General features: G+C 50.6%; 7 protein-coding genes across 7 annotated transcripts; 4 read left to right on the forward strand and 3 right to left on the reverse strand.

Annotated features, from left to right (window-relative positions):
* Positions 1–420: 420 nt before the first annotated feature.
* BJY04DRAFT_215750 (uncharacterized protein) lies at positions 421–2,377 on the reverse strand (the record flags this gene model as incomplete). The annotated part of the gene is made up of 5 exons (XM_073715550.1): positions 421–990; positions 1,040–1,348; positions 1,422–1,484; positions 1,545–1,961; positions 2,015–2,377. The coding sequence occupies 5 exons, from the start codon at positions 2,375–2,377 to the stop codon at positions 421–423; spliced, it is 1,722 nt and encodes a 573-aa protein (XP_073573670.1).
* A 300-nt stretch (positions 2,378–2,677) lies between these two features.
* On the reverse strand, positions 2,678–4,156 carry BJY04DRAFT_183372 (actin-related protein 2/3 complex subunit 4 family protein). The gene is made up of 5 exons (XM_073710456.1): positions 3,977–4,156; positions 3,677–3,926; positions 3,548–3,624; positions 3,373–3,498; positions 2,678–3,315 (listed from the first exon to the last, which is right to left on the reverse strand). Exons 1-5 carry the CDS (start codon positions 3,977–3,979, stop codon positions 3,214–3,216), a joined length of 558 nt encoding a protein of 185 aa, XP_073573671.1. The 5' UTR covers positions 3,980–4,156; the 3' UTR covers positions 2,678–3,213.
* Positions 4,157–4,282: 126 nt separating this feature from the next.
* BJY04DRAFT_18154 (ubiquitin-specific protease UBP6) lies at positions 4,283–6,273 on the forward strand. The gene is made up of 3 exons (XM_073710203.1): positions 4,283–4,369; positions 4,439–6,076; positions 6,145–6,273. Exons 1-3 carry the CDS (start codon positions 4,354–4,356, stop codon positions 6,204–6,206), a joined length of 1,716 nt encoding a protein of 571 aa, XP_073573672.1. The 5' UTR covers positions 4,283–4,353; the 3' UTR covers positions 6,207–6,273.
* Positions 6,274–6,510: 237 nt separating this feature from the next.
* Positions 6,511–7,731, forward strand: BJY04DRAFT_183375 (PaaI family thioesterase). Its single transcript, XM_073710457.1, has 2 exons — positions 6,511–6,948; positions 7,091–7,731. The coding sequence occupies exons 1-2, from the start codon at positions 6,535–6,537 to the stop codon at positions 7,466–7,468; spliced, it is 792 nt and encodes a 263-aa protein (XP_073573673.1). The 5' UTR covers positions 6,511–6,534; the 3' UTR covers positions 7,469–7,731.
* A 529-nt stretch (positions 7,732–8,260) lies between these two features.
* On the forward strand, positions 8,261–10,315 carry BJY04DRAFT_206110 (putative MFS drug efflux pump; the record flags this gene model as incomplete). The annotated part of the gene is made up of 7 exons (XM_073713674.1): positions 8,261–8,389; positions 8,443–8,580; positions 8,639–8,795; positions 8,856–9,235; positions 9,292–9,664; positions 9,716–9,846; positions 9,902–10,315. 7 exons carry the CDS (start codon positions 8,261–8,263, stop codon positions 10,313–10,315), a joined length of 1,722 nt encoding a protein of 573 aa, XP_073573674.1.
* A 207-nt stretch (positions 10,316–10,522) lies between these two features.
* BJY04DRAFT_215755 (Mtc5p) lies at positions 10,523–16,418 on the reverse strand (the record flags this gene model as incomplete). Its single annotated transcript, XM_073715551.1, has 2 exons — positions 10,523–11,467; positions 12,096–16,418. 2 exons carry the CDS (start codon positions 16,416–16,418, stop codon positions 10,523–10,525), a joined length of 5,268 nt encoding a protein of 1,755 aa, XP_073573675.1.
* Positions 16,419–16,943: 525 nt separating this feature from the next.
* BJY04DRAFT_183383 (E2 ubiquitin-conjugating protein UBC13) lies at positions 16,944–18,210 on the forward strand. Its single transcript, XM_073710458.1, has 3 exons — positions 16,944–17,212; positions 17,273–17,493; positions 17,548–18,210. The coding sequence occupies exons 1-3, from the start codon at positions 17,160–17,162 to the stop codon at positions 17,721–17,723; spliced, it is 450 nt and encodes a 149-aa protein (XP_073573676.1). The 5' UTR covers positions 16,944–17,159; the 3' UTR covers positions 17,724–18,210.
* The last annotated feature ends 1,654 nt before the right edge of the window (positions 18,211–19,864 follow it).

Consider the following 19,864-nt stretch of genomic DNA (forward strand, 5'->3'; position numbering starts at 1 on the left):
CAACAAGGCCTCCTTGCGTAGACCGAGGTCAAATAACATAATGCATAACCATAAAGAATAAGAAAAATCAAAAGGGGTATTCCAGTTCCCAAGTATCCTTCAACCAGTTCGTCCAACATCATAACGACGATATCGTAGACTTGATAGTTGCAAAATTGACCTCAACCACGAGCCAACCCAGATTGTCCTCGTCCAATAACGTGACATCTTGTGCTATCGTATGGGCAGAAGCAGGCCCGAAGGCGAAGGTACCAGAAGGAGAAGAAATATAACATCAAAACGGCTTGAATAGCAGACCATATCATGGCAGCATCCTCACGTTGGGTTTGAGTAACACATGAATAAACACAGGAACACCTAAAATGCAAAAAGAAAAACCGTCTCAAGAAGATGTTAAAGGACAAGCATTGACCATGCCCTTTAGTCGGAGCGTTCCTGTCCCCAAGGATTGGTGGTAGGCGACGGAAGACACATGGGGGAGGACTGGGTGATGCGGTGGCCACGGAACGCAGGACGCTCACGGGTAGGGGGGTCCAGGAGCAATTTCTGGCCCCAAGGGCTTGCAGAGTTGTTGGCACCGAAGACTCCACCAAGGCTCGCAGACTCACTAGCGCGTCGAGAGGGACTAGGATGAGCATGAGCAGGAAGAAATGGTCCAACAAGAGTCTGGTCTTCTTGAATGGATGAGAGAGACAGGTTGCGGCGAGAACCTGCGGCCTTCGGAAAGGAAGAAACTCCCGAGGCTCTTCTGATTATGGGAGCGCTGTGCGTATCGTCATTGTTCCAACCAGTGAGAACAAGCCTGCAGAGGAGAATCATCTCGTATTTCATGGCTTGTTCAAAAGTGAGGTCGGAGACAGCTTGGGGCCATTCAAACCACACGCGTCCGTAGGGAGACCGAAGGCTTGGATGATCCAACGGAAACATGTTGCATACACCATTGTTCCCAAGGTCCTGATCCGTGCCTTGCGAGATGAGAATTGCATAATACTATCCATGTTAGGGACTAGAGGAGTCGGGAGAAAAGATGAACACTCACCACATGGATATCCTCGTGGAAGTTCGGCATTCTGCCGAGAGTGTCAAAGGGGAACCACTTGCTCAATTCCGAGATCTTGCTAATTTCAGGCGTGATTTCAGAATTAACACAGAGAGTATACTTCTGGCGCTCATTGAAAGCCGGGCACTTTAGGCCTGCTTGCAGGAGATCGAGCAGGAGCTTTTGATCGAGGCCGACAGTGTTTTGCTTTTTGATCCGAGCAACAAGTGACTTTATGTGGCGGTTCGCCAACTCGAAGAGCTGATTGCGATCATTCACCGTGTAGAGGTGTGGGGCGTACCAAGGAAACTAAGCAGACAAGAAAATCGATGAGTATCTTGGAAGTTGAGGGAATAGCGAGGTTGGGAAGTACTAGCCTTACCTTGTGGAGGGTACTGATGGTGGATTCAAAGGTGCGCTGAGGGCATTTATCACAGAAAGGGGACTAGAAAGTTTATCGTTAGTACCTATCCAGCAATCAATGGGCACATTGCACATTGCTTACCCGGTGAGGAATTTCAGCATGTCGGATGGCCAGGATGATCTCCTCGCTTGTGAAGAATCCACTGAAGCCCGAACAATAGGGATCTGTGTTGTCAATCTCGAAAGGCATGCCTTTGATCCAGGCGATACACTTGGCACGCGGAAACAAGTCCTTGAGAAGCTCGTTCTGGTGGCTCAACTCGACTTCGACATGGCGGTTCCCAAGGCGTGGAGCACGGCCTGTTTCATAGATGCGGTTGATGCGCGAGACAGTGTTCCTAGCATCATCTGGTGTCTGGAATTCGGCATAACAGTCCATTGTTTTCGCAGTAGACCGTTCCATTATAATATGAATGGGACAGCCGTTGTCGGCGGTGATGAGCTTTGCCTGGCGGCCAAGGAACTGAAAAATCTCTTGCTTCGTGATCGAGTAAGGGATCTATATTCCGTAAGTTCGAAGTCGAGTGTTGTTTATGGCTTGGAGGCACTTACGTTCGAGATCTTAACAACACCCCACTCCGGGGGCCCCTTGAGCAGTACAAGGCTTCCGATAGGCATCTTTCTGGGGCTCGTGGCAAGATCAACTGTGTTCACGCTTTGCCTATACATGGCAAGGGCTTGGGAAGTTTCCATAGGATCCTGTAAATCAAGACTAGAGAGCTGCTGGAGTAATGAGCCAGCTCGGCGAGAAATCGGTGAGATAATCTCTGTCTGCTTGGTGTTACTGCCCTGGACGGCTCTTCGCTGGCTCTGGCGGCTCTCCTCAGAGAAGCTAGGCACGAAGGCAGGGGAGAACGGGTTCATGGCGTGGTTTTGAGAGAGAGGATCCACTGAGGGAGCCTCCAGAGTTTCCATGAAAGGGATGAGAAGAGGATAAAGGAAGGCAGGAAGTGAGGATAAGAGGGGAGAAATGGTGAAAAGTAAGTGAGAGTGAGAGTAAATGTCAAGAGACAATAGAGAGGAATATTTATTGTCACTTAATGCCATCGCATACTGTACAATAACACATGACAAGTAAATTCCCTCAAAAAGTACCCCGAAACACTGACACGACTCAATAGGAGGCTTGGAACAGAAAGGTAGAACCCTGCTGTTAACAATTCCAAGCCCTACCTGTAAATGGCCATCTTGAAGTTTACTAAACAACGAAGATGTGACACTGCAGGTCCTAGGACAGAGCATCCAGTGTAGCTCGGTTGGGGAAGCTTATTGGTAAAGGTAGCCTTTGACTGATACAAGCAACTCCAATATAGATTGGTAGCAGATATAGATCACGGCTTTGGGCTGTATCTTGAAGGGGTAATGCTTCGCTTCTTTGCTTTGCAAATATCAGCTACAGACAGCTAATGTACTTCATAAACTCGGATTGCGGACAGATAATACTCAATAGAGTTCCTTAGAGTAAGAGAGACTCAAAAGTAATCCTATCGCTACACATTCAAAGTTATAGTCAAAAGGAAATCGAGTATATATCGGGTGAACAAGGATGCCAGGGTTGACAATAAAGTCGCTCTTGCTTAAACTATATGTATTTGAAAACCCTCCTGGTAGAGGGTTTAAAGGTGGAGACGCTATGGTATACAGGCTGGCTCCATAGCTGGGAAATGACCTGCATGAAGATTCGGATAGAGGATTAAGAAAGACGAACACCGGGTTTCGATACGTCAAGGTTGAAATTCGATGTATTCTAGTCAAACTGTGATATCGTGGTTAGTACGGAATTCTGAAGCCTGACCTTGTTCGCTTACCGGTGTCAGGAAAGATTCAGCAACGAAACGAGCGCGAGCATTTAACTGCGATGCATTAGTACGAGCCGTGGATGGATGCTGGGGCCGCCAGGAGATACATACGAAAAGCTTCATTTCAGAAATCTCTTTGTCCACTTCCTCCATGAACTGCAGAATGAAATCGACAAGTTTGTGCTTCAACATAGCTTCTGTGTGGAAGTTCGTGATGAGGAAAGAGATGTCGTAGCCCTGTCCATCCGTCAGCTATCTGGGACTACTCCGATCATGTATTACATACCTTTACGGGTTTTCTCCGCAATATGAAGAACGACTCAGCGCGCTGGGTAAGGAAACGGGCGAACTTGTGCACAAGGACTTTAAACCGTCAGTCGGATGACTTGATAACCTTAAGGCTGTAGAAGCTCACTATGTTCAATCTCGTCCGCCTGTTTGATACGAATGCTGACGCGGACACTGTTCACACTAGGTTCAATCAAGACCTTCTCGTTTTCATTCCGGGAGATCGTGAGCGGATTGAGGAGAAGTTCGGGGGAGCTCGCGGCCTCGATTTCGGGCACATTGTGTCGCTCGGAGGTTTGGGAGGCGAAATTGGAGATGGCAAGCGCAGCGGTCAGCGATGACCTAACGCATTGAAGGTATGGGCGCAGGGATTGAGACTATGTTTGTTAGTTGGTACAATAGAGCGCTTCGGTCATTCGATGCCTACCATAGTGAGGGGTGACGTAGAATGCGACTATCGGGGGGAGGTCGGTTCGCTGACGAGCAAAGAAACACCAACTTCACCACCACTCTGACCTGAATTAAGACTAATTTCCCGTAAATCCAGCCTTTAGGACATCAATGAGATCGATTCGTGCTTAGATCGAGGGGTGAGCGGCGTAGCCAGAGGGTTGAGTGGTCAGCTCCGGGGGATGGGCAACGTCCCGCAATGTAGCCTGGAGACGTTTGTTTTGTTTGCATCGCTAGCCCCACGCCCATCAGGGAAGCTGATCAAGCAAACCAATGTCCTACGCCACCGTTCCCCTCATAAGAAGTCTCGAAAGTCCCTTCATTCAACTTCAATAAACTCTCCAGACGGTAAACATGGCGTCCATACCAGGTATGAGCTTGATGACACGTCCATCTCCTGCCAACTAGAAAGGCAAAGCTAATCGGTTCTACACCGCAGTTATCGTCAAACATCAGGGAAAGCGGTACGATGTTGAGCTTGACCCAACCTCCAACGGAGAGACGTTCAAATTCCAGCTATATTCTCTTACTGGCGTCGAACCGGAACGACAGAAAATTCTCGTCAAGGGCGGTCAACTCAAGGATGACACACTACTTTCGTCGCTCAAGGCGAAGCCGGGCCAGACGTTCATGATGATGGGTACCCCCTCCGGAGACCAGGGTGCTGCGGGTTTGGAACGTCCAAAGGAAGCAGTGAAGTTTCTCGAAGATATGACCGAGGCGGAGGCTGCGAGGGCCGCCGGAGCCATTCCAGCTGGCTTACAAAATCTCGGAAATACGTGCTATCTCAATTCAACCCTACAAACGCTAAGGAGTGTTCCAGAGCTGCATCAAGAACTCCAGAACTACCGTCCCGCTCGGGATGGAGTTGGCTCCAGCCTTTCGAATCTGAGCAGTCTGGGGCTTGGTGGCCTTGGCGCATCCATGGACCTCACTTCTTCTCTGAAAGACCTGTTTAAGCAGATGGGAGAGACCCAGGAAGGTTTCCCTCCGCTCATGTTCCTCAATGCCTTGCGGAATGTCTACCCTCAGTTCGCCCAAAAGGACCGAAACGGACACGGTTATGCTCAACAGGATGCAGAGGAGGCCTGGTCACAAATTGTTTCGCAGCTGCGGCAAAAGCTGGTCATCAAAGATGGAGAGGGAGAGGCCGCTACTGAAGTCTCGTTCGTGGAAAAATACCTCGGTGGGAGGTTTGAGTCCGTTACTGAATGTGATGAGGTTGCTGCAAAGGAGGCGGGTGAGCAACCGAGTGAGAGTTCCGACTTGTTCTACAAGCTGGACTGTCACATCGGCAAAGAAACAAACCATCTTCATGACGGTATACTAGCAGGTCTCGAGGAGAAGATTGAAAAGCATTCTCCTACGCTTGACCGCGATGCCGTCTATACAAAACGCTCCCGCATCGCGCGCCTGCCCAAGTACCTCACAGTCCACTTCGTTCGGTTCTTCTGGAAGCGCGATACCCAGAAAAAGGCCAAGATCATGCGCAAAGTTACATTTCCCGCCGAGCTTGATGCGGTCGATTTCTGCACAGATGAACTCAGAAAGCAGCTCGTCCCAATCAGGGATAAAGTACGCGACATCCGGAAAGAAGAGCTTGATGTTGAGCGTGCTCGTAAACGGCAAAAGCTCGCTCGTCAAAGAGAAGAAGAAGGCAAGGGCGAAGACATCTCCAGCTTGGAACCCATGCAAAAGAAGAAGGCTACTGAAGAGCGTGTGGAGGAAGCAAAAAATGCCGGAAAGGAGGAGGACACTGCAATGACAGACGTTTTCAAGACTGACGCGGAATACGAAGCGGAGAAGAACGCTTCTATCCTTGCGGCGAAGAAGGAACTGGCCAACCTTCTTGACCCAAAACTTGCTGCTGACAGCGGGACTAACAAGACCGGACTATACGAGTTGAGGGGTGTTATCACGCATCAAGGCGCCAGTGCCGACAGCGGCCATTATACTTCATACGTCAAGAAGCAGAGCAGCAACAGCAAGGAGGAACGTGAAGATAAATGGTGGTGGTTCAACGATGACAAGGTGACTGAGGTTGAAGGATCAAAGATTGAAACTCTGGCTGGTGGTGGTAAGAATTTTCGGCTCGGTCCCCCGAGCGGATTTACACATGTTGAACTTTGGCTAACAATTCTATAGGCGAGTCTCACTCGGCCCTCATTCTTCTTTACCGTGCCGTCGACCTGCCAACTACGGAGTAAATCCACCCTACTAGGAGAAGGTACCCATGTTTATAGATTCGTCCGGAAATCCCATACGAAGTTTAGCTGTAGACATGAAAACAAACAGAATTCTCCGTGCGATGTAGCTCGTATGCTGTGCCTAGAGATGTAAAACGAACTTCAAACATGTGCTTGTGTCCACGTATCCACTCATCCATCGACCTTGTCACAACCCGTGGGCCTTGGGCATGTAGGTATCTCAAATGGGGCTGATGTCACGTGAAAATAACCTCGGCCGGAATCCGCGATGATCACCCTCGAACTTCTCCGCAAAGCAGAGCCCCTTAAGGCTTGCAATGTAACCAACATGTTTGCCCTACGCCAGATACCATTCCGGTTACGCCATGCTGCAGCTCATGTCCGCCCATTCTCGCAATCGATACGCGGTCGTAGCCCTTGGAATCCCTTTAGCCAAACTCCCAGGATTAACTTATGGCTTCGGCGGCTGCTCTATTTCGGTTCCGCTTACTACGTTGGTCTAAAAGTTGGGCGTATCAGCGAATTGATCTATTTAACTGCGCCTCCTGTGCTAGGCTCAACAGAGGAGGATCTGACGGTGCAAAAAATACATCAATGGTTCGACCATAATCCGCTTGTTAAGCAGCTACGAGGGAATCCGGACTGGAGCGAAGTATACGTCTATGGCAATTACTCGGAGGAAGACAAAGAGCAAAGGCTTACATCTGGACCACTGGGTCGGAGCTCCGGAGTTGCCCTGCAGGTGTGTGTCCTCTTGTGGTGTTTCGTCGTCTTTAATTCAGCAATCGGTGCTTGTTACAAGTACCGACTCGAGGTTTGCCGGTAGCACAGACGTTGAGCCTCGGAGATTCGATTCCCAGTCGCTAACTGATTGGCTGTCATAGAAAGTTTTCTGGAACAACCAGGAGAAGAAAGCCATCAATATCGTGTTCTTTGGCAACGGTACGGAAGGATGGCCGTTCGTCATACACGGCGGCGCTCTTGCCACTGTCCTTGATGAACATCTAGCCCGAGTTGCGATTCAAAACTTGCCTGAGCGTACAGCGGTCACTGCGAATCTTGATGTCACATACCGAAAACCAGCCTTTATATGTGGATTTTACGCTATTCACGCAACTTTGGATCAGGAACGAAGTACCGACCGCAAAGCCTACGTGAAGGGCGAGGTGCGCAATTATAAAGGGGACGTGGTGACCGAAGCCACTGGCCTCTTTGTGGTACCTCGAGGGTACAAATTGCGCAAGCTAGGAGAGACGTACTGATCAGCGTTTTCTAACCAATTCTCTGGGAGCCATGCCTTGGCTGATGGCTGGACGGTGCTTCTGAACGCTAAATTTCAAGATCTCGAGCACCAGGCGGCCGGCACGGAAGCGGAGGCAATGGCCTGAGATATGCTCCGGGGCATTTTCTTTCACCGGCAACACGCGGACCTTGCTATGAATGCTCCGTTGGTCACGTTCGCGGTTCTCAGTTGTCGAGTTCTTTATACCTATACCCTTTAGAATAGAAGCTTGGTCACTGATTGTGTCGTCTAAAATTTCCTTCTTCTACAGCCGGCCGGTACCGTAAACTCTAGCAACCACGCGAGCTACAGGTGATCTGCCCCCTCTCCATGACAGGTTTTTGACTTTGACTAGTCACTAGCTCTAAAGCTGCTTCAACTGCTGTTATTGGATACAATAGCCCCGGTTCTTCATCTCCACGTTTGACCCATGCTAAGTCCCTAGATCCCCGCATTCCCCAGCCGGGACTATCGCTCCTTCATCCAACCACGACCCAGTCTTTTCCTGTCGGTAATGACGCAGCTTCGCATCTCGAGAAATGCCTCGGCCATCAAGCGGGTGTCAGTCATAGCCGACTGGCTATTTCAGTGTCTTCTTTATGGTCTTGAAGGTGGAGAAGAGGGGGCTCGAAAGTATTTCTATTTTCCGAGGCCGTGTTACCCACAGTATATTACGCCCAGCCTTGTCTGAAGCTTAGGAATTCTTGCTACTTCAAACTCCACAGTATTTCCCCACAGTGTTCTAAATCTATCAAATATCAGTTACGTGAATATGGCTGCGACTGTTGCGGAATCTGAGAAGCGCTCTCAGTCCGTCACCCATCTCGAACACAACACAAGCCACCAGGAGGTCGTCGGAACCTATGCCGACGAGACTGGTGGTTCCGAAAATGACAATCAGGTACAGAGCATTCGAATCAGGATGATTGCGGCACTTGTTGACCAGACTCGAAGATGACTTTTCGTCGTTTCATGAGCTTCGTCGCCATGGCTTTCCTCTGGACCGGTAGTCAGATACCAGTCTATCTTTTCGGCGGCATTCCTCCTATCATCTATGGCGACATCGGTGGGGTGGACAGATGGGTCTGGTTTGTATGTGTCTAGTCCGAGTCTTTGTCAGGGGAATGAAGCTAATGCTGCTGAGCGGTAGGTTTTAGCAAACCTGCTTGCTCTAGCCGGTGTCTGTCCTTTCGTCGGTTCCCTCTCTGATCTCATCGGACGTCGTTATGTCTCCCTCATTGGCGCTACCTTGGTCACTGTTGGGATGATCGTCTGCTCTACGGCGGATACAATGAATGTCTTCATCGGTACGGTCTCAGGGCCAGCCCATGCGTCTGCAGTTATAACCAGACACTGACCGTGATCAGCTGGAATGGCCGTGGCAGGTGCAGGTGCAGGTATCTGCGAACTCACGGCCCTCGCCGCGACGGCTGAGATGGCGCCAACCCGGAAGCGAGGCAAATACGTTGCTGTCTTGATCTTTACCATAGCGCCGTTTGCACCCTCAGTACTGTGGGCCCAGCTGATTGCAGACGCTGGTAACTGGCGTCATGTAGGTGCATTCTGTGCGGGTTGGGCTGGCCTTGGCCTCATTATCACCGCGGTGTTCTATTTCCCGCCACCTCGAGTCAACTCAGAGGGACTCAGTAGAGCGGAAGTCATCAAGAGAATTGACTTTGTCGGCGGCTTTCTCAGCATCGTCGGTCTGATTCTCTTCTTGGCTGGTATGCAGTGGGGTGGATACCAAGTAAACTCCCCATCAAGCCCTAGCTTTAACAATATGAGAGCTAACGAGTTTTTCAGTATGACTGGGATTCCGCCCACGTCCTCGCTCCTCTTATCCTTGGATTTGCACTACTAGTTGCTTTTGCCTTCTGGGAGATCTACGGCGCAGACTATCCGATCTTCCCCAGCCGCCTGAAGCAAGAGCCTCGCATCTTGGGCTTGACACTTGTGATCACTTTCATCTCTGGCGCGAACTTCTTCTCGGTGATTATGTTCTGGCCAACGCAGGCATTCAATGTGTACGGCCACGATCCTATCGGCGTCGGCATCCGCAGTCTTCCCATCGGTTTTGGGATCATGGTTGGAGCATGTGTTGTCCTTTGGCTGCTTAGTGTCTTCCGTGGCCACAATAAAGAGCTCTTGGTGGCTTCGAGCGTCCTCATGACAGCAGGTCCGCAGGCCCCGTGCAGATAATCTCACCAATTAAGCTAATGATCTACAGGATGCGGTGCCATGGCCGTTGCCGAAGTCGACAACATGCCCACCCTCTGGGCGATCCTCATCATCGCCGCGCTGGGAATTGGTGGAATCGTCGTTCCTGCTTCTATCATCACCACAATTATTTGCCCAGATGTAAGTACTGCCACGAGCTCATATCCGTGTTAAATCGAAATCTCACTAAATCTAGGACCTTATCGCCACAATCTCCGCTTTAACGCTCTCCATCCGCGTTGTCGGAGGCAGCATCGGCTACACAATCTATTACAACGTCTTTGTTAGCAAATTCGTCCCGAACGCCGAGCACTACATCGGCGGTGTCATGGTCACGCAGCTAAACATCACGGACGTCAACCTGATCACTGAGGCCGTTGAGCTTACCGCCGCATCTCTCCTAGAGGGGCTGCACCATATCCCCGGGATCGAGGGGAATCAGGCTGCGTATGATGCCGTGGTCAAGGCCGGGCAATTGGCGTATGCGGCGAGCTACAAGTGGGTTTACTATGTGAGTATTGCCTTTGGGGCGATTTCAATTCTGGCGGCTTGTTTTTTGGGAAATATTGGGGCTTACATGGATGATCATGTTGCTGTTGTTATGCATTGATTCGGGTTTCCTGATTTGGGTTTCTTGAGGGAATGAGGGGTGAAACTGGTGACTCGAAGTTAAGTGAAATGAGATAGCGAAGGTAAATAGTCAGGTTAATCTTTTTAGCAAGGTACTTTTTGTACGTATATAGCGGCTATACCATATACTCTAGCAACTATATACAACATCCACGCCACTACACCACAAATATCAATGCAATACAAGCTAAAGAACCTCCTCAACCTCATACGAAACCCTAGTCACCCCCTTAACCCTACTAATCTTCCTAACCTTCACCCTGCCCACATCCCCCGTCCTCTCAACATGCGTCCCGCCACAAGGATTCGCATCCAAATCACCAATCTCCGCAATCCTCAACCTCCCACTCCCATCACCCACATCCTCAACCTCTCTCCCCTCAACCATATTCAGCTCACCCTTGCGCCTCTCCACCTCCTCCTCCCCCCGCCAAGAGATCTTCACCGGCAAATCCATCGCAACAATCTCATCAAGCTTCCCCTGAATCACATCCTTATGCTCATTATACAGCAGCCCCTCAAACTCCAGCGACGCCTCGTTAGGAAAGTGGTTCGCTTTCGTCTTCTTATGCACGCCGAGCACAGGTTCTAGCATCCGCATCGCAAGACCGAGGATATGGCCGGCTGTATGCAGACGGGAGTGATAAGTCCTCTTTGCCTCGTTAACGCGCAGCGAGACGCTCTTCCCAGCGGGGAGACCAAGTTCTAGTTCCGGGTGTTGCGTTGAGTGTTGGAGAGCCGGGGAGGTGGAGAAGCGGCCGAAGTGCAGGATTGTGCCGGAGGAATTCTTGCGGACGAGGAGGACTTCGAAGGGGGTGTCGAACTCGTCTTCTCGCCGCTCGCTTTGCTTCGGGCCTTGGCCTTCGGTGCTTTCGTTGGAGATGGAGGGGGAGGTTGGTGGGATGATATTGGATGGGAGGATCACGCCTGTGTCACTGGGCTGGCCTCCGCCTTGAGGGTAGAAGACTGTGGACTTTGTGATCAGGGCGAAGGTGTTTTCCAGCGGGACATTTTTGACGAGACGCTGTTCGTCCTCGGGGAGGGAGGAGATGCGCGTGGAGGAGATGACCTCGGTTGTGTTGTTGTAGAGGAAGCTGTCGTTGAGGTAGAGGGCTTCGGTTGGTGTGGGGGGCTGATTTTGTTAGTGGGTGTTAAAGGGTGGGCTAGGTTTATGGTAGAGGAGGTGAGGTTCTTGCTGTACGCACCATTGTGACTATCAACCAGCAATCTGCGTGTTTCTCTGTCTCAGTGTATATCTGTTCAGATAGCTATAAATCTCTTTCTTCCTCAGATGAGACGAGAAGCTGAAGTCAGTAGTATTTCAAGACAGCAGCTGAGAAAATGGATGTAGCACTACAGGGTCACTATTGAGTGATGTATCTTTTTGATATCGACTTTTGGTTCACCTTCGGCCGGGCTGTTCAGCGGGATTGGACTCGTTCCCGCGGGCTATATTAGGAAAGTGGAGAATCCCACCGTACTTTTGGAGCTGATACGGCATATTGCAGTAGACCCATTATTGCGATTCTTAGTTGATGGAGGATTGCAGTGTACCTATCATTTTAGAGGGAGTAGTCACTGTCAAGATCGATCGAGATTGATCGTTGTACTTCGGCGGCTGGGATGTATCAAATAAAAAAAGCAAATACTGTGTGTAGAACACAAAAATATATCATTCAACGCAGAGGGTATATGCTTGTCTAATATAGTAACAATAATCAAACCGAATCAGATCTTAGAATTCAAGACTCGCTCAGAACTTGATTCATTGATGACTTCTTCGGCACAAATGCTGAGACTGATGTCTTCGTCTTCTTTTTATCATCCTTCCCGCGTAAACCCCTACTCAATCCCCCACCGAGACCTCTAGCCAGGGATGCAAAGGGAGAAGCAGCCCAGTGCTCAAGCTCATCCTCAGCCTGGCCGGGGTTGGCGGGAAATTCAGCCGATCTTGACCCCTCAGAGCGCTTCGTCTGCGGTCTGTACACGGGATTATCGCTCTCAAGAACAGGCGATGGCGGTTGGCTCCATGGGGCAGACATATTGGTCATGGTGTGCTCCGCACATTTGCAGCCGCAGCCACTAGGGCAGAATTGTGAGTCTAGTTCTTGGTCGGTGTCGCTGTACTGGACTGAGTCTGGTGACAAGGCTGCGAGCCAGTCGCGGTAGCAGTTGAAGCAGCTGACATGGCCGCAGCCGAGACATGGCGTGAGCATGCCTTCGACTACCTCGTGGCAGATGACGCAGGGCAATTTGAGTGGTAGTGGTCGTTTGGGCGTGCAGTTAGGACAGATGATGGGCGTCGCGTCACCCTTACAGTGGCCCTTTGAGACTGCTACTGCAGCATCAACGACGTTCTGGATCGCAAAGATGGATAGCTGCTGAGCTCGTCCACAGCTGATGCAATGCCTTTGGATTCCTAGACCCTTGTTGTCCTCGCCCGCTGAAGTTCCGATAGAACCTCTGCGAGCGAAACTCGAAAGCGAAAACGAGTCTTCAGCGTTGCTGACATTTGTGCGGCGACCGTGAGCGTGAGGGTTGCCAGACTGCATAGACAAATCGCCAATTTTCAGCATTTCACTCCGCTGTACCGGCAACCCCCAGATTAACAGCAGATGAGCATAGGCCATCCGATACGACCGATACAGCTGGTCCTTCTTGGGATCCAGGAAAAGGTTCTTTGTGGTCTTCTCACTATCAAAGGCACCTTTATTTTTCAGCGCAACTCTTATCTTCCCCGGTGTCTTTGAGATTCGGGGCCTTTCACTTTCTGTATCAGAATGAGTTTGCGAAGTGACAGCGGTAGATGTAGTCAGATAGTCAGGAATCGCGGACGCTGGTTTAGCGGCAAAGCCACTAGTAGCCCAAACACCTGTCCCTGCTGGCATGCGAGGGCTCTCGCTCTGTCCTTGCTTTCTTCTGTGGAGCTCACCTGCAGGAGGCGATGCCGAAGATGGTGCGAATGTGAAAGATCGCGAGAGGGAAGACGCAAGGACTGACCCAAGCCCAGAGCCGCTTCGAGGCTGTGATTGTTGGTCTGGAGATGCAGCCAACGAAGCATTCTGAGTAGCAGCTCTTTTCTCCATACTCAGCCCGCTTGTACGATGAACCAAAGGAGGTGTTGTACCAGTGGAAAAGGGTGGTGTAGTTCCCGAGCGCCACAGCTCGAGTGATGATCGACCGGAGCTCTGCGTAGCTGGAGTAGCATGGCTGTCCTTGGGCGTAGCATTGAGAGGTGTCACCGCTTGTGACTTGCTATCATCTGCTACCGGAGTGCTGTAGAGATCCAAGGAGAAAGAATCAGGCTCTAGTCGTTTGGGTGATGCTTTTTCCTCCGGTGGTGTCCGTTCCGAGTTTGGCTCATACAAAACGCAGGAAAGCATGGCAACCATTTGCAGGTCGCCGATCTGTTCGAAATATGTGAACAAAGCCGGAACGAGCCACTGCCCTCCAAAGGGGTGGTTTCCCCACTGGATGATGCCTTTTGTGTGTTGGGAGAATTGGTCTTCTTGATGAGTCAAATCAATAGCGCTGTCTTTTCGGCGAATTTGAGAAGGCTTACTGATACCATGTAGAGGACGTGACCGAGATGACTTGTTTTCATGCAAAATGAGCTGAACAAGGCCCCAGATGCGGGAGAGGTCATGGTAGCCAAGCTCAAGAGCGACGGCTGCATTGTGAGCACATACATCGACGACGTTGCCGCATATGCGGTATCTACTAGCCAGCTCTCGCTTTGCGGGAAGTAGACTGCTCAAATCATGTATTGCAACCAGATTCTGAGGTGTGTCGGATGATCGTGTGGTCATTCCACCCACTGTTGATCGCTGTGAATTGTCCGTCGAGCGCGGCCGGTAGATCCCAAGACTACCAGCACTCCGCCATGTTTGTGGCGTTGGAAAGCGATGCTGAAGCCCTGAGAGGATGCCAGACGAGCCGGAAGAGCTCGACGTCTCGGCCTCGGAGTCATCAGAGTACTCAGAAGCACCGTCGTCGGTACTCGCAATGGTACCTGATGTCCGTGGCCCTGGAGAGCTCGTCTCAAAGCGCCCGAATCTCTCAAAGACCACGTCGGATCTGGACAGCCTCGTCATCTCTTTGAAACCTAGATTCTCAAGGGAGTACGCCGACTTATCCTTCTTGGTTGGAAAGAAGCACACTAAGCGACCATCCCTCGCCCAGACTGCACCACATTCCCTGGCTCTCGGTACCATCACGTTTGCGTTAACAGGCCGAATCAACTCGGAACTCATTGCTAAGTCCTGACTCTGTGATAAGCCAACTTCATCCTCGTCGCTAGACTCGTCACCTCCCATGTGTCCATTTGTCGGCGATTTGACTGTCTCCGCGGTTTCACCTAGAATCCACGCGATACTCTCTTCCAGGCTGCTCTCACCTAAAAGATACCGAACAACTCCTTCGAGGCAGCCCCTTTTGTGAGATAGATAAGTCTCAGCGATAGTCTGGAGCTCACCAAGCATTTTGCTGGCAAGCTGTTCGGTAACAGCGCTGGTCTTCTGTACAACAAATAAGGGTACTGAGTCGCGAGGATAGCCAGGCGGAAACTTGATGTCCACTCGGATGAACAGAGAGGCACCATCGACACCCCAGGGACCATGGAGAGAGATTGTGGCTTTTCTCCTTCTGATATCAACGGTTTCAAAAGCCACTTTAGTGAACTTTTCGCCTACATGGGTAATTTCATCTCCAAGGGTTTCAATATCCCACCCAGAAATCTTTACGCCCCTCATCCAGGCGATTGGGTTGCTATCTGCCCGCAGACCAGATTTGCCTTGCATTCCTAGTCTCGAATCCGTGCTGCCCCCTTGAATCCAAGCAGGAGCATATGGAATTGAGATCGTACTGAGGCCCGCACCTCGGGACGACGCAGGCGGAGGAGCTTCGAAGGCTGGAGACAGCGGACTCTCTCCTTCATGATCCATACTGACATTCTCGTCACGGAAACTCCTGTAGATGGCTCCTTTTCGAGTTATGTTTAGGTTGGAAATGAATGATTTCCCCTTTTCAAAACCGACTCTTTGAAGAACATCTGGGTCAACTCGATGCAGCCGCAGCTCTTTATCGGTCCCCCAGGACACTAGTTGAAACTCCCTATGATCGATGCCGTCGATGACGTCCCCACGTGCTCGCCAAAGAAACTCCTTCACTTGTCCTTTGTGACCAGGAAAGCTATGCACCGGCGGAAGATGACCTTCGGGATCTGTACTTTCTGTGGCTCGCCGGCTATACAGATGAAGATCGCTGTTTCCTCTTTGAGGCATGGCGAGTACACCCCAGCCAAAAGGTGTGTTCCGTGCACGCCATACAGGAAATGGTGTTTGAATCACCTTCTCCGGTACGTCGCCTTCGGCGGTATAATCCCAGAACTTGATCGTTTTATCCAAAGAGCACGTCGCCAAAGCTCCAGGTCTCACCCTGTTCCAATCCACGCCGTAAATTTTGGTGTTGTGAGCTTCAATAGACCGGATCGGGTAAGCTCCCATTCGCTTATCCCAGATGCGAAGGAATTTATCGTGGGAACTGGCAATTATATCGGGATTCTGTCGATTCCACTTAACCTGCGTCGCTCCGGCGAACCAATCTGAGAAGGAAATAGCTGGGCGGGAAGTGTCTCTGAGATCCCAACAGTGGATAAAACTGTCGACGGCACACGTTGCAAGAACGTCGGGGTGGTGTGCGGAGAAGTTGATATCGGTGATAGCACGAGTGTGGGCGTGCAAGACGTGCTCGATTGAATTCTGATAGCTTTGCATTGCCAGGTTCCACACTAGCGCTTTCTGGTTCGACGTACTGACCACCCAGTAGTCTCTTGCAGCAAATGGAGACCATTGAACATCTGCAACTTCCCATGGCGTATGATGTGGTAGATACCGAGGCGGGGAGTAAGGTGAATCCAAGTCAATGATGTGAAGACCTTCCTTCGACGCTAGTACAACGTCTCGGCCACATGGCGATATGGACATAGAGCCGACCGGCTGGTCCACGTGAAACGAGCTGTCTTCTCCATAAGTCGGGCTCTCAAAGGCCGAAGTCAATGGCCTTGGTTCGTTGGCGTCGGACATTCTGACGTGGAACTGGCCGCTACAGCCCCGCTATGATGCGCTGATAGGGAGGCTGGGGATTCTATCTTCAACAGGTCGGTAGAAACATTGACAATAAGTAATGTGTGCGTCCAATATAGCCTTCATCTCCGCATTATGCAGGGATCGTCACTACCGAATTTTGAAGTCGGGGGAGGTTCGAGGAGGCTAATCGTGTGCATGGCGCATCGCGTGGAAAGCGGTTTGGAGATCCAGCCTAAGAGAAATGTGAGCTTATGAGGTGAGAAACAGAACAGACACCTTACCGAAGATCCCAGTCAGAGCAGCTTTTCAGGATCGAGTGAAGGGAAATGGAGGTCCAGCAATGAGTGAGTGCTAAGATAGCTAGAGATGCAGTTTACCCCAGTTCGGCGTCGCGGCGGAGCTAAGATAACGGTGCCAAGAGATATGCATTTCTGGCACAGACGATCTACCGTAGCTATCGTACGGGTGCCGGAAAAGCCCCGAGGTGCAGGGCTGGCCCCTCCGTTACGTCGTTCTCCGATCCTTTGCGATAAGTGTCTTGAATTTCTAGAACTACCTGGCGTGGCTTCTTCGCATCTTTCTGCCCCCTTGACCTGACCTGCAACCGGATCCAGCCTTGTCTTCACACGGAGTGAAGTTTCTGGACGGTCAAACCGGCACGTGAGAAGAATTCTCGACTTCAAATCACCCCACGCTGGGATCCCCTCTTTTCTAAAAGGACTGACTATCTACAACAAAATGGCCTTGCCAAAGAGAATCATCAAGGAGACAGAACGCCTACTGGCGGAACCGTACGAACCACACTTTACCTGATTATCCGGAAGTATAGTACTGAGTCTTGCGTCGTCTAGAGTCCCAGGTATCACCGCGGTACCTCACGAAGATAACCTACGATATTTCGATGTTACCATCCATGGCCCAGCGCAATCGCCATATGAAGGTGGAATCTTCCGTCTCGAGCTCTTCCTGCCTGAAGATTACCCCATGACACCCCCGAAGATCCGGTTCCTGACCAAGATCTACCATCCCAACATTGATCGTCTGGGGAGAATCTGTCTAGATGTGTTGAAGAGTATGACCCCAATGTGAAATACCCAGTCAATGCGTACCGGCTAACAAAGCCTAGGTAATTGGTCTCCAGCTCTCCAAATCCGTACAATTCTACTCTCCATCCAAATTCTGTTAGGAGCACCAAACCCGGACGATCCTCTTGCGAACGATGTTGCTCAGCGATGGAAGGAGGACGAGCCGGCAGCCATTCAGACCGCGAAGGAATGGACCAGGACGCACGCAATGGCCTAGGTCTTCTGAAATTGAAGGTAGATGCCGTCAAAACCATTCATACACGGCACCGTCATGAGACCACGAGGAAAACATTACGCGACTTGGGCCTTCCTGCATTGACATAGGGAGAGATCATGATTATTTTCTTGAAGATTTAGCTTTGCTCCTTCTATGGCCGGGCAACCGCATTACTGAATACATCTGCACTTCATTCCAAGATTGGTTCGTTTTAACCCTACACGCTGATGTACGGCGAAACGGCGCTTATTTCCTTCCGCCTTCCAGATTTGCAGCTTTGCGTTGCCCTGAACTATGAATTACTATTTATGAATCTCTTATAGAATCTACTTTGTTAGAACTAGCCAAACATTTAGGGCCAAACTCGAATTAACCTGTGTAGGACCATTAGACGTCACATTCTAACGCGTATATAGATGCTTAGTTGACTTTATTACATTAGATACGGGCTTTTAAAACCTATATCTGTCTGGTACAGGACACTGGGACATTTCTAGGGAGTCGGTTTTGTCGAAAAACTCTCACAGCTTCCTTTAGCTTGGATATGGTAATGGGGGAGTGAACACCAACCCACCTTTATCACAAGTCAGCACAGTGAAATGTGCTCAAAGGTCTGAGACCTTTTCAGCACCTACATAATAGCCAGAGCCATGAGGCCTAGCCTTTCAGAAACCCCTTGTCCTTCTCTTAGCCGGTCCTTTCTAAGTGCTTCTGGACTCTGCTTAGACCTCCTTTCTGCAACACACATTCACCAGGTTATTGACAGAGACCTTCTCGGCGCTGACAAAACGAAAATGCCCAACAAAAATAAAACAAGAAGAAGCCTCGCGGTGTGAAAGAACTATCTGGGTAGGAACACAACCCCACTTCTCTTCTTCTCCTTGCTCTCTGCTAACAGAACCGCGAATGACAACAGCAAGAGCGAAGTCGACCTACCTCAAGGCTCTGACGACAGACGTCTGTCTAACGAGACCATCAAGGCAGCTGAACCATCTTTTCAAGCTGAAGACAGTAACCGTGCTGGCCTTCCTTCGCCTCGAATCCCTGATTGCTCCCAGGTTTCTGAGAACACGAATCTCAATAACACCGACTCTCCCAAGAAGGGCTTTTTGAGAAAACGCATTCTATCTCTGACCTCGAGCTCGACCAAGTCTGCTGGCCACAGTAGAGAGAGTTGGGAGTCGAAATCGTCAACGCAGAGTTCACGCCCTCGCTCTGGAACACAAGACACGAGTCTGGCAGAACTCGGTCCGGCTCTAGGATCAAGCGTCACTTCAAGCCCTAGAAGAGCCTCTGGGTCGAGTATCCTGAAATACATCGGATCTCCGCACGGCAAGTCCTCCCAAGCGTAACCGTGTTTATCACAAGATAGCTAACCAGGTTGACAATAGATTACACCTTCTTTGACGCCGGGTACTTTGACGACTCAGAAGACATGGACGACGGTCTGAAGAGCGATGCCGCAGGCGAGCAGTCTGGCGAGTTGAAGATCCCAGAAATTGGTAAAGCCAAGATGGAAGACCTGGTGAGTAAAACATGCCCATGAATCTTACCTAAAGATTAGCTGCTGATTAGACGAAAGGCTGCATACGTTCGCCGCATGACCAAATCCAAGATGACTTCGGTCGATCTCACCGACCCCAAGGTTCCCCATCGCCAGGGCGACTCCAGGGCCTGGAATCACCGAAACCTCTTCTGCGTCACCTGCAAAGGGCCCTGCCCTGTCTGTGGTGTGACTTGCTGCGTCCGTGAGGAAGTCAAGCATCAGGCGGTTGACATGAGCTTTGACGAAGAAGGCCGTGAGAAGGCTAAGCATATGCTCAAGATTATCGACTATCTGGGCCCCTTCGCCAAAGATGCTGGTACCTTCTCGCAGTGCTCTCCTCCTGATGGATGCGGTCGTCACGTCTGTCCGGACTGCTGCGGCCAGTGTCCCGGCGAGATATGCCGCGACATTCAGTGCAAGGTAAGTCCACCAGCATCTCCGCAAGACGTCTAGGCAGGCTGCTGATGAGAAGAACCTATGTACTATAGGAGTGCAAGCCCGACCCTTGGGGAGCTTGCGATTGGCATGATTAAATCCAACATTGACACGTTGATCAATCCTCCTGGTATCACAACTTCATCAAGTGTGGTACCCA

This window comes from Aspergillus karnatakaensis (genome assembly GCF_047715665.1).
Source record: "Aspergillus karnatakaensis strain CBS 102800 unplaced genomic scaffold BJY04scaffold_12, whole genome shotgun sequence".
NCBI lineage: Eukaryota > Fungi > Ascomycota > Eurotiomycetes > Eurotiales > Aspergillaceae > Aspergillus > Aspergillus karnatakaensis.

What these genes read in the sequence shown, in the direction of transcription:
- BJY04DRAFT_183372 (XM_073710456.1), bottom strand. An exon ending in GGCGGACGAGATTGAACATA is followed by an intron (nt 3,625 to 3,676) that starts GTGAGCTTCTAC and finishes GACGGTTTAAAG; the next exon opens with TCCTTGTGCACAAGTTCGCC. An exon ending in TTTCTGAAATGAAGCTTTTC is followed by an intron (nt 3,316 to 3,372) that starts GTATGTATCTCC and finishes AATGCATCGCAG; the next exon opens with TTAAATGCTCGCGCTCGTTT.
- BJY04DRAFT_18154 (XM_073710203.1), top strand. An exon ending in TGAAACTCTGGCTGGTGGTG is followed by an intron (nt 6,077 to 6,144) that starts GTAAGAATTTTC and finishes ACAATTCTATAG; the next exon opens with GCGAGTCTCACTCGGCCCTC.
- BJY04DRAFT_183375 (XM_073710457.1), top strand. Translation starts at nt 6,535, where the DNA reads ATGTTTGCCCTACGCCAGATACCATTCCGGTTACGCCATGCTGCAGCT. An exon ending in GCTCCGGAGTTGCCCTGCAG is followed by an intron (nt 6,949 to 7,090) that starts GTGTGTGTCCTC and finishes TGGCTGTCATAG; the next exon opens with AAAGTTTTCTGGAACAACCA.
- BJY04DRAFT_183383 (XM_073710458.1), top strand. Translation starts at nt 17,160, where the DNA reads ATGGCCTTGCCAAAGAGAATCATCAAGGAGACAGAACGCCTACTGGCG. An exon ending in GAACGCCTACTGGCGGAACC is followed by an intron (nt 17,213 to 17,272) that starts GTACGAACCACA and finishes TGCGTCGTCTAG; the next exon opens with AGTCCCAGGTATCACCGCGG. An exon ending in CTGTCTAGATGTGTTGAAGA is followed by an intron (nt 17,494 to 17,547) that starts GTATGACCCCAA and finishes AACAAAGCCTAG; the next exon opens with GTAATTGGTCTCCAGCTCTC.